Here is a 19,002-nt window from a genome sequence, read left to right as displayed (position 1 = left end):
GAGGTTTTACCACACACTATGTATACTGATACAATTTGGCAAACAGAATTCGATACATAAAATTAACCGTAGAGCAAAGCGATAATTGACGAGGGATTCGCTCAAAATAACCCTTCCTAGTAATCCAGGCCGGCTACTACCTCTCGCACTAGCTACTAAAATAGAAGTTTTCTTTCTGTCTGCCGGTTTACGTTTTGTGATTTGTGAGTGCGTTACGAAGAGGGGAGGCAGTAACTGCAGGTCCTACATGTACTTCTACTCTAGCCTGAGTACATAATGTATATATATCACCTCCCCGCACGCGCGTTAGGGCGAGGAAAGTAGCTTCCAAGACAGGTGCACAAAATATCACTCGTCGCCTTAAGTTACTTGGCGCCAAGATATCGCTTATCATCAGGATTTGTACATACATATGCCAAGCAAACATATCAGACCTAGATTAACATGATATGTCGCATGATAGCTACATACCTTACCGTCGAAACGGGTAAAATTATAAGCCTTATTTTGAGCTCTAAGACGCAGAAAAGCTTTAAATAAGGCATATATCTCAAAAAAGCAAAAAATAAGCGTGTTTTGGGCAAACGCATGATATTTGCTTAATCTTACCACCAAATAAGGCTCTTTTAAGACCTTTACCAGTATTAGGATTACCAAATAAATAAGCATTATGGAAATTCGTCAGGTTTAGCTGGGTTAGGGTTGGGCACTTAGCAAATATTAAACCGTGTTCTTCCATCTGTTCTTTAATACGTACCCTCGGCCCCTCTACCTCTCTATCACCTCCGTCCCCTCTACTCTTCTAGAATGACCCCCCCCCCCCCCAATCTCCTAATCATCAAAAACATAGGCTAATCAGCGAATCCAGTAGCAGCAGCAGCACCGAACCAAGCACTAAATCCAGCACCAAATAGAGCACCAAATAGAGCACCAAATCGAGCATCAAATAGAGCAGCAAATCGAGCACCAAATCGAGCATCAAATAGAGCACCTAATCAAGCACCTAATCGAGCGAACTAGGTCAATAGGCAGGTAGGCTGGTAGGCAGGTAGGCAGGTAGGCAGGTAGGCAGGTAGGCAGGTAGGCAGGTAGGCAGGTAGGGAGGTGTGTAGGCGGGGAGGTGTGGAGGCGGGGAGATAAATAGATTGTCTTAAATCAATGTACATATTAAATTCAGTATTAATAAAAACTTCATTTCCGAAATTCTCTATGGCGAATAAGTGTAAAAGTATACCTATCAGGCTATCATGCTGATCTGACGAATAAACATTATTCAGCCTTATTTTTCAAAAATACCTTAAATAAGACTGATCAAAATCAATAAGCATTAAAATATTTTAATATTAGCGAAACCATAGTCTAACAAGGAATTTAAAAAGAAATAAGAGTTAACCGTCAAAAAAGGCAAATATCATGCTTATTTAAGCCTAAAATAAGACTTAAAAAAAATACCCGTTTCAACGGTAAGGCATGCAGAAGGCTACTATTTAATTGTGATTGTTCAACCCCGCACAAACGTCTAGTTTTTCGCTCCCACGCGGAACGGCGGAACGCTTGTTTCAATAAACACAACCTAACATCAAAAGAAATGACTCCGAATAGGTCAAACAGAGACACACTTCGCTCGACCCTGAGAAATCCTTTTAGCCGCCGTTCAAGTCGTGCTAGCAGTGTGGCATCAAGCACTGGCACGGATGACGGGCTTCCGGCGAATACTGTGGCGCGAGAAGGGCAACAACGACCACAAACTCGCTCACAAAGTCGAGCTTTATCCACTCAACCTGTAACCGCCGGAATGAGAGCGATCTCCGTTTCCAATACCCGTGTAGCTTCCCCTCATCCTGGGGGTGGAGGATCGGGCTCCACATCTGCTCCCATCATTCCTGCCATTTTCGTTCAGGCAGCGGGAGGCATGAGCCTGGGATCTTCATCCAATATTCCCGCTCAAAATCCGGTGGGATTGGCGCTTCCCACCGGCAGTTATAGTCGATCTTTATGGGAGGAAGCGTTCGCAACACTATCGGCAGATGATCAGAGCCTCCTAAGCTCTCATCAAGACGACTTCAACACTGTTTTACAGCTGGTACTGAGAGATACAAGAGCGCAGAAGATTATATACGAGCGTAATCATTGGTCACTGACTTGGAGAGGGAAACAATTTCGTATGGGTGATATAACGGACAGAATTATCTCCTGGATTGAGAGATTTGTCAAAGTTGGGGATACCATAGTTCAGCATGATCCAGATCACGCTGGGCTCCCCTGGGCTGCTGTTCACTTCATTCTACAGGTGATATTACTCTTACTTACTACATCAAATTATTGTCGACTAAATAGTCCTTATGCTACACTAAATTACCGGCAACCGGTGGTGCCGCTCTGATTGGGGTGGAACGAGCTACAAATCTGATTCTCAAAGGCCGTATCTTGGAGGAATTCTATATCAATAAGAGTGTCATGACTGATATTAAACAAACCCTAGGAATGGAGTTAGTCGAGACTTACGCCAACATTCTCAAGTTCCTTGCGAAGGCGAAGAAGCATCTGCAGCAGGGCAGTGCCGGTAGTGTCCGAATACCCCTTTTGAAAAACGTACCGACTACAGCTTTAGGGAAGTTTTTATCAGCAGTTTTCAATACTGGGGAGTTAGCTGGATTACTTACTTCGATCGATAATGTCGGATCAAGATTGTCACAAATAGCCGCGTTGGTTGAAAGTTCCCGTATGACCCCTGACTATAAAGTGTATTTCTTGCTTACTAATTTTCGTCATTAATACATAGTATCGGCAGAGGACCGAGGACGATGGGAAGGTTGTAACTCTCATAAGTTATGCGTGCCCGGCAACATGCTAATATCTCCTATCGTTCAGGAGTATCACAGGCTGGGCAGAACAACATGGAGATCCTTCGAAATCTCCTGCTTGGACTAGGCGATTCAACTGACCGTATTGGCTCAAAGATAGATGCAATGTACACACGGATAGAAGGTATACCAATCTTAACCGTTCCTTTGCAAATAGGACGGCTCTGAAACTAATATCTTTCTCGATCAATAGGGGAAGAAGGGAATAAGATTTTGAGGTGGCTTTCGACCGTTGAATATCATTCCCACTATATTGATATTCAGTATCGAATCCTAGAGAACTCTGGAGAATGGTTATTTAATCGCTCTGAGTTCCAGGAGTGGCACATCTCTCATAGATCTAGCATTCTCTGGTTACATGGAATACGTACGCTTGCTCTAAACATTTGTGAAGAATGTTGTAGCTGATAGTTGGCGCAGCTGGGGCAGGGAAAACGAAATTAACGTGAGTACGATCTCACAGTGCCTATTTAGTCATGAGGGCTAAAACAGCCACAGATCCACTCCTTGATTGCCACAAGGCATCGCCGGATGTTACAGGTCTAATAGCCTTTTTCTACTGTAATCGGAGCGAGGAAAGCCGCCGCAGTCCACTGGTAGTATTGGCCTCACTCTTAAAGCAACTCGTAGCATATCGTGATGAGGTCCCAAACTGCGTTCTCTCAATTTACAACGAGAGGCGAAAGCAAGGATCGGAACGGCCTGTCGATGTCATAGAGTGTCAGAGGCTTATCGCCGACCTTACAAGTCTTGTACCTCAGATAACTTTGATAGTTGACGCTTTAGACGAGACTGCAACCGCTATGCGCGAGGAACTTCTAGAATCTTTCAAGGCGATTGCTACTAATTCTCAGAATCCTGCAAAGATATTTATATCTAGCAGAGAGGATAGAGATATTATAGAAGGGATGCATGATGTTCCGCATGTATCCTTAAGCGCGAGAGACAATACTACGGATATCAGAAGGTTCATTGAGCGGGAATTAGAACACAATATCAACAAGAATCTGCTACTCGGCGGGAGAGTGTCCGCCGAGCTACGGCAACAGATAGGGGAGACACTAGCAATCAAAGCAGACGGGATGTAGGTCCACTGATTTGTTTCCTAACTCGGCGCGAGCATTACTGAGAATAGCTACAACAGGTTTCAGTGGGTCAATCTTCAAATACAATATCTTTGCGAGTTTAAGATTCGTCAAGATCTGATCAAGAGCCTGGGCGCTTTGCCAGAAACGTTGCATGAGACATATGAAAACCTGTACAACACAATCCAGCAGCTCAAAGGCTCCACACCAGCGCTCATAGAAAAGGCCCTAATGTGGCTTCTGTGTTCTCAAAACCCTCTGAAACCTCAGGACTGGGAAATTGCTGTTCAGTGGACGGCTGAAATGGATTCCTTGGATGGCCTATCTATTGGCGACCTGCTGCATATCTGTCGATACCTGGTACAGGTGGATACAGATTCCAGTTACGTGCGATTTACCCACTTATCCGTGAGAGAGTTTCTTGAGACAAGGTTCTCGGAAGGGGACGCCCACTATACTGTGGCAGAGGTTTGCACAGCACGCTTTCTACGGGAGCCCGATCTTGCTACAGCGTGCATATTATCTGGACCTTACCAGACGGAATCGCGGGACAGCTTAATGTCATCCCATCGCTCTAACGCCTCACTCTCTTCCCCCACACATCATCATGGACAGTATAACTCTGGGGTATACAAGTACACTCTTGAAAATTGGATACTACATATCGCGCTGGCAGTCTACGTGCATGGTGTTACAAAAAGCTTTGTTCATGTATCTGCATTTCTGAGGCACATGTCTAAGCCTGAGTCTTAGGGGTATGTAAACGACTATAGGGATTGTAAATTCCTCAATCCTCCAAACTTTTTGCCGCATATCCCGCTGTATATTGTAGCATATCTCGGTATAGACCCCTCTAAAATGGGCATTTGGCCACCCCTTAATTTCGACCACCACAAAGAAAGCACACATCTATTGTTATGTGCGGCTGTCGAGTGGGGTAACGAAGCCATGACAAGATTAATCTTGGGACATGGAGCGGTGGATATGTCTCTCAACAATTATCTTTGGGGTTCCTTGACCCTTGCGATCCTAAAGGGGCATGTTAAAGTGGCTCAGATTGTATACAGTAATTGTTTGTTAGAGACATCATTCCCTGCTGGTTATGCTCACAGAATTTTCTCTGAAGGAGAGTTTGATTTGAAAGAAACCTTTCAACGATCATTCAAGGTAGATGTGAGTGAGGACCTTCTGGTTGCTGCATTAAACCGACCTCAGACGGCGGATATCCTCCGTTTCTTTTGGAGGCCCGGGGATATGGCCAATATTCAAGAAGCAGTGTTAATAGCCACGGTGAAGAAAAAGATCCCCAGCTTGGGCATCATCAATCTGATTTGTGACTTTGGCAACTTCAAATTAACCGAGTCCTTGTTTGCGGCTGCCATAACCTATGACTTGCCAATCCACAAAGAGATAATCTTGAAATTTCTGTCACTTTCTGGACCGCTAAGCCATTTGAGGAGTTATTTGATATAGCTGCCGGGCGTGGACTTGAATGGATATTTGATCAGCTCTGCGGCAGAGGAGCATCATTCGTGGGTGACGACTACGCCCGTGCTCGTCTAATGCTGGCAGCAAAAGACGGGTGCAGTGAGCAGATTTTACAAAAATGCTTTCTTCTCTGCGGTCCCTTTACAAAGTTTGATGATCATGGCTGGAAAGTCATTTCGCGTGAAGGCGACTTGGAAATCGACCTTGGGTGTGCGAGAATGCCGTCGCATTGGGTCAGACGATCCAGTGCTTCTTGCAGAGTAGATGGATGCAGAATTGATTGCGATTGTAAGTAGAGTTCAACAAATATGTTACCACGTTTAAAGCTGACTTTTAGGGAGTCCGTATATGGACTCCTCCTATCACAGCAAATCACCCGTTACCCTATCCCAATGATCAGAAGACATATTATTATTTCGAACTTGAAATTCTGGATTATACGTATGAAAAGTCTTCGCTTGTATCACATCCATTGGGCACCAGTTGTTGTCCGATAGATTGTTCCTCGTCACCTTTACTCGTTGGATTTCGGCGGGAGTATGGTTTCTCAATTTCTACCCGCGATTACGACATATGGCGTATGTTAGTAGTTTAGGTTCTGGTTCTGTCGTGGGAGTTTGGTCGAACTTTCAGTCATTTATTGGCATTTCACTTGATGGGCGTGATGTAACCCATCCTCGAGATTACGGATTCGGCTACGGCGAAACGGAGTTCATTGATGGGATTGGGACCAACTACTCGCAGATGGCACATCCTAAGCCATCGAGACCTATGAGGGTTTTCCCAGCAGTGATATTTATACCTAGTTCAGCTATTTCAATCAGTGCGAATTTCATAGGGCCATTTCGGTATCAAATCCCCAATAGCGCCCAGAAGTAGATTAAAGTTAGTGTCGATTAAAAAAACTCTGGAACGTAATATTCCGAATTTCTACTAGACTACATGACCCCATTCCTTATACTCCTCGAGTAAATGTACCGGTAGAGCTTGTTATTAACAATGAGTGAATGAGTTGATGCTCTAGTCCATACGGGAAGGTGTAGATTTAAGGAATATTCCCATAACCTATGGTACAGGTTTTTTAGTGTGTGGGGGGTAAAGGATCCGTGCCGGAGGGATAATTGGTGCAAAAAACATCCAAAATCAACGTATTTTCTGAAAGTGTGTTGATTTATCTCACTATGCTGATATATTCCAGAGTTACCCGATATATCCCAGAGTTGTCCTCCAATTCAGAGTTTCCAACGGGACGGCCTGTGACTGGGGAAGTACGGCCCGGCCCAGAAAGGAAATCAGGGACCCTGTCCCGGCCCAGGAGCATCTGCTTGGACTGGACCTAGGACTACTTATGGGACTGAAATAGGTTTAGAGCTCGTTCGGTTACACCCAAATTTAAATATCGTGATGTTTGGCCTAACAGTGAGAGGGGCTTAACATATCTGGTACCTGGTGTTCCTTTTTGGTGAAGCATCAAGGTTTTTGGAGATAAACGGCGGCCCCAATATGTTGTCCTTTTTTTCCACAGAGAACACATGCTTTTTCGCGAAAATGAGTTCCCTGGGACCAGTCCTAGGACTGGCACATTCCAGCTCGGCCAAATCCCAGGGAGAAAATGCTAGCCCAGTCCCGGCCCAGGAAGCCTAGTCGCGGGAGAGCCCAGAAGTACCTAATCCCATTAGAAACTCTACTCCAAGTTATTTAATTAGCTTAGAGGAGTAATAACCTATTTGTTCGGATTTTAAGGTTGTCCAAAAAGCGATAGAATAATCGAGGGTAGTAAAAATAAGATATCTACGTACCTCCCCAAAACAATGGCTACCTACTATAAAAGATGATCACCTCCTATAAGAGGTAACTACTCTCATAGCTTATTTTGTGAGATCGAGAAATATTAATTCCCAAAAGTAAATGATAGTATAAGCGATTACACTTTGAGTAATCACTCAAGATGCTCGAGGTTCAAACCCCCACAACTTTATTCTTTTAATAATTATGCTCATATCTTATGATACTTTATCAATTCACGCTGTTTACTTACCGCCTCTTCAGGGCAATTCTTTCTCAAGCTATCCTGATAAAACAGATAAACATGGCACGCCTCACGGATATCCCCCTCACCTTCAAAGTTGACGGCTATTACAGGTAAATCATTATTTGAAAATTGTACACTAGGGGTGTGTCAAGCGGGGGCGGAATGCTCAACCTCTAAACAGACTGGGTAACTGTTTATCTCCGCTTCTGCCTTAATTTAGTAACATGAATGCAAAGATGGTTGGGTTAGGGTCAGCATATGCTCGGCAACATTCCGAAGGTTCGATCAAACCATGACACCAGTCTGTGCCATATAGCCCTACGGTATAATCTTTCTTGCGCAAAATGCCTAATTCATTTGATTCGGGAGTGTAGTAATTGGCCTAGTTACTTGTTTGCTCTTTTGCGGTAATTTATTGGAAATATAAGATGTAGGGGTTAGTCTTTTGCTCTTTAGTGGTAGTTTAACGGAATTATAAGATGTAGAAGTTGTTCTTTCCCTATTGGAGGGTAAATAAGGTTCAGCCTGCTCTTTTGGGACGGCGAACTTTCTTCGAGTGGGAAGGGTAAACTACTCTTTCCCTGCCCATACCCTATATGATATACTGATCAACACATACCTAATATCTTCCCCATGTCCTAAATGGTACAGTTTCTATTGTATATCCACAATGATGCAGGCTCAACCCCCGGTTATTCTTGCTATATGTTTTTTTAATAGAGTGCTTGGATGATACACTACCTTGATCAGGTAGTTCATCCAATCAGATCTGCTATTGTTTCGGATTTGATCCTTAAATGCTACTAAAAGGACACTGTAGGCGGATATCCTCGTTCCGCCATATAACAGGTAGTTTACCATTTCGAAATTGTACTAGGGATGGTACTCAGTCATGAATTAAAAGGTCAGAAATTTTAGTAAGCATTTGGTTGCAACGATATCCGACCATTTAATTAAGGCGCGAGTAGATGCAAGCTAAATACCGACCACCTCTGCCTGCAATAACTACCCCTTCCCCCGCCCCCCGGATCCTTCCCTCACCACCACCCCTCTCTCCCGAAAACGACAAAACCTTACTCCTTCTTTACCTCTAACCTACAAACCACACACGTAAACTTCGGCCCCCAAACCGCACACGAACACCCCGGCCTATCCACCTGCCCCCCATTCACCCCTTGCACTATATCCACAACAACCAGCTTGCCCGTTCTTCCTCCTCGCACGATAAGCGGTGTTCCTCCGCCTCCTCCTCCCATTGCCCCGCCAGGCCCGTAGTGCGACACGATAACGGGCCGACCTTTCACCCTGTGGTGGGAGGCGACGGTGTATGGCGTGCCGGAGACGATGATGGGTGTGCTGATGTTGGAGGGGGTGGTTGGCGTGGGCGTGGGTGTGGGCATTGTGGCGGTCATGGGTGGGGTGGGTTTGGGCGGTGTTGAGATGACGTTATGGTGTTTCTGGAGGGGCTTGTTCACAAGAGAGACGAGAGATTGGGGAAGAGACGGAGGAGATGGAAGGAGTCGATGTGGGGAGGTGCGGAGGTGGAGTTTGCGGGGGCGGATGCCTGACTACTTAATTGTCGCTACCGCCAGGACAGTTGTCAACCGCAGCAGCACGGACCTTTTCTATAACCTGCCTCAAGAGCGGGTGAGGCGGTTTAGCAGGCATCTGGGGAGGATCACTATTCGTTATCACAAGTCACACTACTCTACACCCATGCAGTGGATCGGCTAGGTAGCGTACTGTCGCCCTGTTCGCATTGTATGATTTGTTACACTTCAGGCACCCACCATTACTTGTGAGTTCTGTATGGTTGCAACGGCTACCGGTCGCTACGGGGATGCATATCGTATAACCGTTTTGGTGAAGAATTGCATCGATGTCATGCAGACTTGGTTGTGTTGAGAACCGCCATCAACCTGAACGACTGGATTGGCTGGCTGAATGGCATTGATCTCCGCCGGAAACATCTTCGGGAGGTTTGGGAGGTAACTTTGGCCTTGGACCTTTGGATGCCTAATTCGAGGCGCCGCTCGGATAAATAAATAGCTCTCGGATAGCTCCAATTGGCTATCAGATCGCCCGCCTCAGATTCTGGACAGAGAAAGCGTCGGCGGAATACCTCTCCGCAAAACGGCAATTGACGATTCGCCATAAATGGGGTGTCAATGCGGTAGCTGTATAAGATGCCCACTTCACCCCTCTCCTCTCTCATCTTGAACCTCTCCCCATCCCTGCAAATCCACCACAACTTCAGCAACCGCATCACCGGCACTCCCACACGCGACCAAAACCCACAACATGTCCCTTTACTACGTCTACGTGCGCTTCCACCCCACCATCCCCACCTACCCACCCCCCACGCTCCGCTACCTCCTCACCTGCGCCTCTCGCGACCACGCCAACGCCTTTTCCCGCCACTTCCAGCAGCGCCTGCGCTTCTCCCGCGTCTCCGCCCAGTTCTGGGGATACGACCCCGTCGACCCCGCCGCCTTCGGCATGCTCGAGACGCTCGGGGACTCCTCGCTCCCAGACGACATCCGCCGCGGCGTGATGATCTCTCGGCTACCCGAGCCCGACGTCACAACGGGGTGGGTCCAGGCCCCTGTCCAGGCTGGCCGCGACTGGATCAGTGGCCGCACATACTTCATCCGGAATGTGCGACAGCCGGACGTGTACTGGTACCATGCCGGGTGCGGGGATGAGCGCATCCTAGCGTCGCGGTGGCAGAAGACAAAGTTCTTTGTGAGGATGTCCGATGCGGAGGAAGGGGAGACGGGGACGGTGTTGATAAAGAGTGATAGGATACGGGTGACGACGGCGTCGGGGGAGGGGAAGGGGATGGTGGTGAGGAGGGGGGATGAGGGGCGGGTAGTGGTGGTGAAGCCGTCGGCGAAGGAGGTTGCGACCGCGGTGGGCGACTTTACGTTTGGCGAGTTGGGGGGTGCGTTTGGGACGGAGTGGGAGTGTGCGGATGGGGAGGGGTCGGGGGTGGGTGTGCCGTGTGAGTGCGTGACGTGGGGGGATAGGGCCGAGATGCATTTGGACGATTGGGAGCTGTGTTAGAAGGCTCTACCAGACTCTTATCTGCCTCTCTTACAAGAATAAAGTCGCTTTATAATTTACTGGATCTGGATTGTGTCGGAAGGAGGAGGAATTTATTGATGTGACTCCGATTATCGTGAGTCGGAGGATTCAAGTGGTTACAATTATTGCAGAGTAGATAGAACTCGGTAGGTATAGCACTTGGTCGATATAGAGAGCAATACCCGTCAATGCTCGCCCATATGTCCCCACGAAGACCCCCGCATTGCCAACATGCCATGGCCGGGTGATATCTGAAGACGGCGGTTCTCCAGCTGGGTTGGAAGTGCTGAACATTCCCCCCAATTTATCAGGCCCCCCCCCACGGAAAGAGAACGCAGTGTAGATTTCCCGTGAAAGCCACAATCTAACAAGTGTAATATGTTTCCATGACAAGCAAAACAACACACCCGAATTACCCCCTGCGGTGCTAAGGCGGACGGCAGTTTGAGAACGCGAACAAACCCCCCGCCACCTAACAGCCAGTCCCAGCTTTGCTCCAAGTGCCTTTTTCCAACTACTCACCCAACTCTGACATCTGACAGATAACGTGAATATAAACTTTCTCGGGCGGGCACTAAGTCACGCTAGCTCGGTAATTTCCCCGCATGAGACTTGGCGCTCTTGGCGCTGAAGCCAGGTTCGCCTAACGGAATTTGACGAACAGTCATGGCGTAGATATGGCGCAGTTACCTAGGCGCATAGTAATGCTAATGAGTCCCGAAAGGCTTTAACAATGAATCTCCTGGTGTTGATGTCTTTTGACTGACAGTCGTTAACGGAGGAGCGCAAGCGGGAACAGGCTGTCTCGTGCCAAGCCTCTTCTCATTGGCCATTGATTAGATTGTAACCATGGCAACGCATGCTCGTCCGATCACTCGGAGAAAAGCTCCTTCGAAAAGTATAACTGTAGAAAGAAATCTCCTATCTGGTCCGAATTCAGTCTGAAATATATCCAAGAAATATAGAATTGATGATAAAACCTGTTGTTGAATTGCTGTGAAATTAAGCAAACTGGAACACTTGTATCTATAATCAGTTCACATCACTCCGGAGGCCTTTGAACATTAATGATAATTCGACGCAACTCTCCGGGTTCGAGCAATAGCTTTATCACTTCTTGGGACTTGGAGTTGATTCCCTTCTTTAAAGCCAATAGTGCTCTATAGATCCTTTCCTCCAAACTGCATATTCGCAGATTTGGTTATCAGGTATCTTTTTCCATCGCATACGGGTTTTTTTTTTGTTACTAATGTACTATATCCATTCACCAACTGTCTCCAAGCACCATTTGACGATGATAAAATGCTGAAATCTAGTCCTTAGAATCCACGAATTTACAGGGTTAGGGTTAGGGTTCCATCCCTCGCTCTCCATAGACAAACGGGCGCGGGTGAAGTGCATCTCTTCCTCTGCTTCTGACGCACCGGACTTAATAGGCAGAAAGGTTTGGCAGGGGCTGTTTGTTCAAATATATTGGAATACTCTAACCCAGTCTTTCATCCCATGTTTGCTTCCAAGTCTGCTTCCCAAGTTTACTTCCCAAGTTTGCTTACCATGCCCTGGAATCTTCTAGCAACATCTGTTGAGATGGTTTCGTGATGAAAGACTTGATTGATTGATGAAAGTACAGTGGTTTGTGAGACGAGAAGGAAAAGAAGAAGAAAGGAAAATGACAGTGGGTACGGTCACAGAGAGCCCCCCTTTGATACTTCCTCCACTGGACGCTAATGACCATCACTCCAACAACATCAAGGCATTCTAGAAGTTTCTCTTCACCACCTTAGCCCTAGTTTTCGCCGCCTTGGCACGTCTTAGCCCTAAGACCTAGCTATTTTCGCCGCCTTTGGGGCCAAAGCCCTAATTCTAATGGAATTGTATTTCGGGGGTATATATACCGATCTTTCCTCCCTCTCCCTCTTATATTATTACAGATACAAAGCTGGGAGGCGTTCCTCTGCACCCGGCTCCTTTGCTCGACTGGCACCTGTTCTACTGGTAGGCTTTCCTGAGCTGCTTCTTGCTCGACCGGCACCAGGCCGCTGGTAGGCTTTTCTAGAACTACTAATATGTATTTTGCTCGACCAGTACCAGTTCGCTGGTAGACTTCCCTTCTATATTCCTTCTGTTCGACCGGCACCAGTCCGCTAGTAGGCTTTCTTACAAATTTCCTAATTTCCTGTCTGCTCGACTGGCACCAGTTCGCTAGGAGGCTTTCCTAGATCTACTCCTCCTATACTCCTTTCTTGCTCGCCCATACTCAGTCCACTGATGGTAGGCTTTCTTATCAAATTCTTAATTTCCTTTTTGCTCGACCGGCACCAGTTCGCTGGCAGACTCTCCCCTTATATTCCTAAGTTTCCACTTTCTCGACCGGGACCAGCTCGCTGGTAGGCTTTCTTAAATCCAGTAATATTCTATTTGCTCGACCTGTACTAGTTTGCTGGTAGACTTTCCTTACCTCTCTTTTCCTCCACCATAACCAGTTCTCTGGTAGGCATTCCTACTAAATTCGTAAATTCCTTTTTTTCTCGACCGGAACCAGTGCGCTGGTAGTCTTTCTTAATCTTCTTTCTATTCCACCATCACCGCTCCTCTCGCAAGCTTTTCTATTAAATTCCTAATTTCCTTTTACTTCGACCGGAGCCAGTTCGCTGGCAGGCTTCCCTTATCTCTCTTTTTTATTTGCTCGACCGGCACCCAGCCCTGGGTAGGCTTTCCTATCCTCCCATCTACTCGACCGGAACCGGTTCTACTGGTAGGCCTTCTAAACCAATTCTCGCTCGACCAGTACCAGTACGATGATAGGCTGTCCTATTAAACTCTTAGCTTCCTGTTTCCTTTTGCTCAATTGACCAGCACTAGTTTGCTGGTAGGCTTTTATTATTCCCCTTTTTTATTTTCTCGTCCCGAACCAGTCCACTGAGAAGCTTTCCTAACTTTCTTTTCATTGACCAATACTAGCTCGCTGGTATTTAGGCTTTCCTTATCTTCCTTGTTTATGTCCTCGTCCGGAACCAATCCTGTTGGTAGCCTTTCCTTTGAATTCCTAACTTCCTTTTTCCTTTTCTGCTCGACCAGCACTAGTTTGCTGATAGACATTTATTATCTTATTTTTCTATTTGCTCGACCGGAATCAGTCGGCTGGGAAGCTTCCCTAACTTTCTTCTCATTGACCAAGCCTAGCTCGCTACTGCTTAAGCTTTCCTTAAATTCCTAATCACTCTTACCCTCGACCGGAACCAGTTCGCTGGTAGGCTTTCATGCTAATATTCATTACCTCGGCCAGGAACAGTTCCCTGGTAGGCTCTCTTAATTCTACAAATATTTCTTTCATTCGACCGGAACCAATTCTATTGGTAGGCTTTCCTAATAAATCTATAATTCCATCTCTGCTCGACCGGTGACAGTCGGCTGGCACGTTCTTTTTATCACATTTGTAACCTTACATTTTCCTTTTGCTCGACCAGAACAGGTTAGCTGGTATGCCTTCCGATTAAATTCAAAGCCTCCTATTCTCTCGACCAGTAAGAGTCCACTGGTAAGCTTTCCTACTGATTTTTCTTTGACTTCTGCTCGCCCAGCACCTACCCTCTGGCAGGCTGTCCTATTACATTCTCACTTAAGTCCTAAATGCCCTTTCCTTCTCTTCTTTCTCGACCGGCACCCAGTCCTGGGTAGGCTTTATTCTTACTCTTCTTCATTTCCTCGACCCGTACCTGTACCCGAACCTACATCATATGATATCACTCGCTCGATAGGTGATAGATAAGTAATGTCTTTGTCCTGTTTAGTTCAGGGTGGGGGGTGGCGACGGCAGGTTGTTTCGTGTACATAACGAAATAGAGACTAGGATAATTAGAACTGAATAAATTTAATTACTGACTACAAATAGCTCTTCTAGATAGCCACACTCCCTAAACTCTGCGTACTGAAACATTCCAACGCCCCCCACGAACCATAATCCCAACCTTGTTTTTCTGTTTCATGAGCAATATTATCGCCACAACACACGCGGTGAGCTTGATATAGACCGAGTGATCGGTGAATTTCCTACATACATATACTAACCAGAGGCTTGGCATCCACGACGAAGGGTTAGGGTTTCTCTAGCCTATGATTGGGATAATGATATTCTTGGACTTGCAAGTAAGAGTTTGAGGACTGAGGTTCGTTCAGTAGAGGATTAATTGATTCTAGGACGAGGTACATGAGAAACATAAACTTTGAACAAAATTCTAAACGATCGGGAAAGTATTTCCAGCTCACTCTCAGTGCACCGTATCGCACAGTGTGTTAACAAACCTTCGTCCACCACCACTCCCGAGCACACCCCCACACTACAAACGAAACCACACCCATAGCTCCGAGCACTAACAAAGCTCCCAATCATCACCCCCCAGCGCCCCCCTCTGCACCCACGTCACAACCTCCACATCCGACTTCTCATCCGCCCACCCCGTCCCAAACCCTCCCAGCAAATCCCCAAACGTAAACTCCATCCCCGCTCCCCCCGCCCCCGCCCCCGCCACCCCACAGATATACAGCGGCCCCTGCCCCGCCGCCTCCTCAGTCCTCACCCAAAACCTCGTCTTCCGCCTCCGCGACGCCACAACCTCCCGCCCCGCCCCCGGAAGATACCAGTACACCTCCGGCTGCCTTATATTCCGCACATAGTACGCCTGCCCACTGACCCACTCCCTCCCCGCCAGCGGCGCCGCGACCGGGAGTGTGGAGATATATATTTTGAATGTAGTACAGGAGTCTAGTCATCATTACTACCTCATCGCACATCCTTTTCATAAAGAATACAAAATATATACGTATACACTCTCCCAAAGTCGTTGGACAGATCCTCTCAAGCAATACAAAGGGCCGGCGGTGACAGACACATCGCCCCTGTCCTCAAATCGCCCATCTGTGTCAAGAAACTAACCAGATTTTGCTCCTGCATCAGGTCAAAGTCCCTTTCCTGACCCCGAACCCCTAGGCAGCTTCTGACAAATCTCACATATCTACTACCCATTGACCGATAAACTCTATCTATGACTTTCTCTATCGCTTCCTGCGACCGATGTACCGCCTCCTCAGAGTCGCCTCCACAGAGGTCTCCGAGCTGAAGAAGGAGATGCCCTAGCCTGTACACATCCCGGTTCCGATCGCTGACGTCACTTCCCCCGGGACGCAGTACTAGGTGTGGTGTCCACCGCCCGATTGCCGCCTCTTTGCTCGCCTGCGCTGTGAAATAGTAGATAGTGCCGATACCCCAGTCTCGCACCCATGGCGAGCAATACAGGTGCAGGAGTGACTGGGCCAAGGTTATCGCGATTAGGAAGCGATCGTGCCCAGTCAACTCACGAAAGCGCGTGATGATCAGCTGTTGAAGTGAGACATAGCCGCCACAACCGCTGGCGCCGAGTATGTGCGGTAGTGATGGCACTAGCCGAAGCTGGAAGCCCCCGCTGACCTGACTGGGTTCCTGCATGTACCGCTCATAATCCTCGCGCTGGCTCGCCACCTCCGCACAGATATTCCCGTGTCCTCTTCGGGTGGGAGTCTGTGAGACGGCCATCACGGCACCGCTGGTGTCAGGCTGGAAACACACCAGCATCGATCCCGCTTGCGTCGTAGGGCCGTTCCCATGCGTGAAGAGGAATGAGAACCGTGGCTGCAGATCTGTAGGTGTCTGCAAGTCTCTTGAATCTCCCCCATTCCACCCGTTCACCACCGTTGTCCTCACAGCCTGCCCGTCGAGACATAGGTGGACTGTGTGACATTTGCATATCAAGGCGGAGGAGACAGCGAGCTATAGGCGCGCGCTGGCGGCGTAGATGAGCTCCGTTTCTCGACGTGCCTTTGCTACATCCGCGACAGATGTTGTATGAGGTGATAGGTGTTCTTCGCGCCCGCTCTCACCGCACCGAGACTTTTTGATCAACTTGAGAATGCTTTTTAGATCGGAAACGCAGTTTCGGAGCTCGTTACACAGCTTCTGAAGCGGGTTTGGGTGAGGCGGGTGAAGAGGTGGCTTCGAAAGGACACACTCGAGATGGCTAGCTGGGCAGTCGGTCAGTTACAGCCACGCCAATTGCCTTTAAGGTATCCTACCGCGACTTGACCGGGATCCCCCTCCTTCGCTAGCCTCTGAAATGAAAGAACCTGCGACTTCTGGATCTTCTTGAGCGTATGCGAGCAGCTCAAGATAGCGCTCTTCACCGCGTTGATATCACTCCCCAACATACTGTTCAAGCGGGTGTTGAGTTCATCCTCGTGCCAGTGGGGGCTGCTGAGGTCGGCAAGCATGGCGCGGCGCATATCCTCCTGGATGATATCCCGGAGAAACATGTCAAGATTCTGCTTGAGTGTATATTCCTGGACCTCCACCGTACGAAGGATCTGCTTCACATCGTCATCGTAGCATTTGTAATTTGTGACGACGGTGTTGACTTGACGGTAGCCTTGGAGTACTAAGACGGTAAGGGGGAGGACACCAAAGGCGATTTCCATGTTGGGGTTAGTATATGAAAAAGTGGCCTAGGGTGAAGGCGGTAGCGGAGCGAATTACCGAGATTGCAGTTGATGCTGTTCTGGCGAACTATCTCAAGCCTTGAGGTGAATGAATAATCAGCCTTGGTTATAGGTGGGGTTCGAAGAAGCCAATAAGAATTTTACACGCTTTGGAGCGGGAGTTCTTCGTCTTAGACTTAGTCTTAGTCTTAGCCCGGGGTTTGTCCTGACGCACAGTCCATCCCGTTTGTCGTCCTCTGGCCCTAGCCACCTTGTCTGCGCCACCGCGCGCTCACTCAATGGCCAAGGTTCCTACGTAACCAACACCGTTGAAAGCAAATTAAATCGCACCAATAGCACTTGAGCTCTCGATAGGCTTAGATAAGCATTGCCAGTGGACCTCTATGAACCTTTCGATAAGGATGAGGTCGCTACCCAACTCGGTATGTAGGTATGTACTCGCAATGTCCTGACGTTTTTAAAATGGGCCGGGTTCGCATGACAGGTGCATGATAGGTGCAGTATGTAGAGTACGCGGTTTAGACCAATGATATTAGGCGGGTTTGAATCATAACAAACTCCGAGAGTAGTAGTCACTGAGGAGCTTCGCGGGTAGTACTCTCTTCATTCCAGTGAGTATCACGATGCTCAACGTTCGCCGGGGCAAGACAACACCTATGGGAAAAAGAGGGCAGATACTAGCACTTGCCTCTCTGACTGGAGCCCGGAGGATGACCTTATCAGAGATATCTTTAAATACTCAGGTTACTCTTCCAACCTGTAGTAATATTATTAGTGAGGCAAAAAGGAGATCACGGGAGAATGGTACTCAGGGTTTGTGTTCAACCCTCTCTGGTAGGACTTCAACTAAGAAGAAACAGATCTGTGTGCGGACGAGAATATTGCTCCAAAACCAAATTCGCTACCTGGGTGTAATGGTGTCGTATCTGCAGAGGAGAAGAGAGCATTGATTGCTCTTACAGTATCGGATTATACACACTGCCGGATGACATATACTCAACTTGCATTGGAGGCACAGCTTGATATTAGTCGTCAAACTGTCAGGAAGATTTTGGCAGAGGATGGGATCGACAGACGAAAAGCTATGGAGAAACCCTATCTATCTGATCAGCAAAAGGCAAAACGACTCGAATTTTGCCATAGATACCGCGAACAAGATTGGCGTACGGTGGTGTTCACAGATGAGACTTACTTCGAGATGGGTGATTTAAGAATGAGGAGAGCTGGTGGTGTGCTTCATCATGCTCGTGAAGCCTATCTACCTCGTAACCTTAATCGCAGATTTGCAGCTGGCTCTACAGTTATGTTTTGGTCGGCGATTTTATATGATCACAGTGGTAACCAGTTACCATTTCACATTTTCAAAACACCATACGAGACACCAAGAGAGAAGAGAGAGGCGGATGTTCTACTACAGCACGAGTATGAACAGGAATTGGCAGAGGAAGCGTTCCATCTAGCCAATGGCGATCGAATGAACAAAGATCCGGAGCTTAAACTGCGAAAGAAAGATAGGAAAGGTGGCATAGATTGGTTTTTATATCGTGAGAGAATTCTGAACCCTGAACTCTATCCCTTTGTTCTGCAGAAGATGGCTATACGTGATGGTGTGGTAATAATGGAGGATAATGCTCCAGCACATATTCATCATTACCACAATTACCCCCGTGAACAACTAGGTATCAGTAAGTTAATTTGGCCTGCTAATTCTCCGGATTTGAACCCTATTGAGAGAATTTGGATGGAGATCAAGGATAAGATTAAGACCCAAATTGGGGTAGAGTTCACTGCTCCTGCTATCCGCCGTCTTGTTTTGAGTGAATGGAGGAACTATCCAAGGGATAGAATCAACCAACATGTACTGTCAATGCCACGAAGAATAGAAGCCTGTATTGCAGATGGAGGCGGAAATAACTTTAAT

General features: G+C 47.4%; 3 protein-coding genes across 3 annotated transcripts; 2 read left to right on the top strand and 1 right to left on the bottom strand.

Annotated features, from left to right (window-relative positions):
* Window positions 1–1,588: 1,588 nt before the first annotated feature.
* On the top strand, window positions 1,589–4,702 carry H6S33_006968 (uncharacterized protein; the record flags this gene model as incomplete). The annotated part of the gene is made up of 7 exons (XM_044838683.1): window positions 1,589–2,290; window positions 2,338–2,722; window positions 2,783–2,812; window positions 2,872–2,988; window positions 3,058–3,231; window positions 3,339–3,948; window positions 4,009–4,702. The coding sequence occupies 7 exons, from the start codon at window positions 1,589–1,591 to the stop codon at window positions 4,700–4,702; spliced, it is 2,712 nt and encodes a 903-aa protein (XP_044689132.1).
* Window positions 4,703–9,770: 5,068 nt separating this feature from the next.
* Window positions 9,771–10,535, top strand: H6S33_006967 (uncharacterized protein; the record flags this gene model as incomplete). Its single annotated transcript, XM_044838672.1, has 1 exon — window positions 9,771–10,535. The coding sequence occupies one exon, from the start codon at window positions 9,771–9,773 to the stop codon at window positions 10,533–10,535; it is 765 nt and encodes a 254-aa protein (XP_044689131.1).
* Window positions 10,536–14,926: 4,391 nt separating this feature from the next.
* On the bottom strand, window positions 14,927–17,060 carry H6S33_006966 (uncharacterized protein; the record flags this gene model as incomplete). The annotated part of the gene is made up of 4 exons (XM_044838661.1): window positions 14,927–15,318; window positions 15,444–16,319; window positions 16,598–16,610; window positions 16,662–17,060. The coding sequence occupies 4 exons, from the start codon at window positions 17,058–17,060 to the stop codon at window positions 14,927–14,929; spliced, it is 1,680 nt and encodes a 559-aa protein (XP_044689130.1).
* Window positions 17,061–19,002: the final 1,942 nt, after the last annotated feature.

Source organism: Morchella sextelata (genome assembly GCF_020137385.1).
Source record: "Morchella sextelata strain SCLS chromosome Unknown scls_22, whole genome shotgun sequence".
Lineage (NCBI taxonomy): Eukaryota > Fungi > Ascomycota > Pezizomycetes > Pezizales > Morchellaceae > Morchella > Morchella sextelata.
Note: the sequence above shows the minus strand (reverse complement) of the source record. Positions and strands in the feature narration are given on the sequence as shown.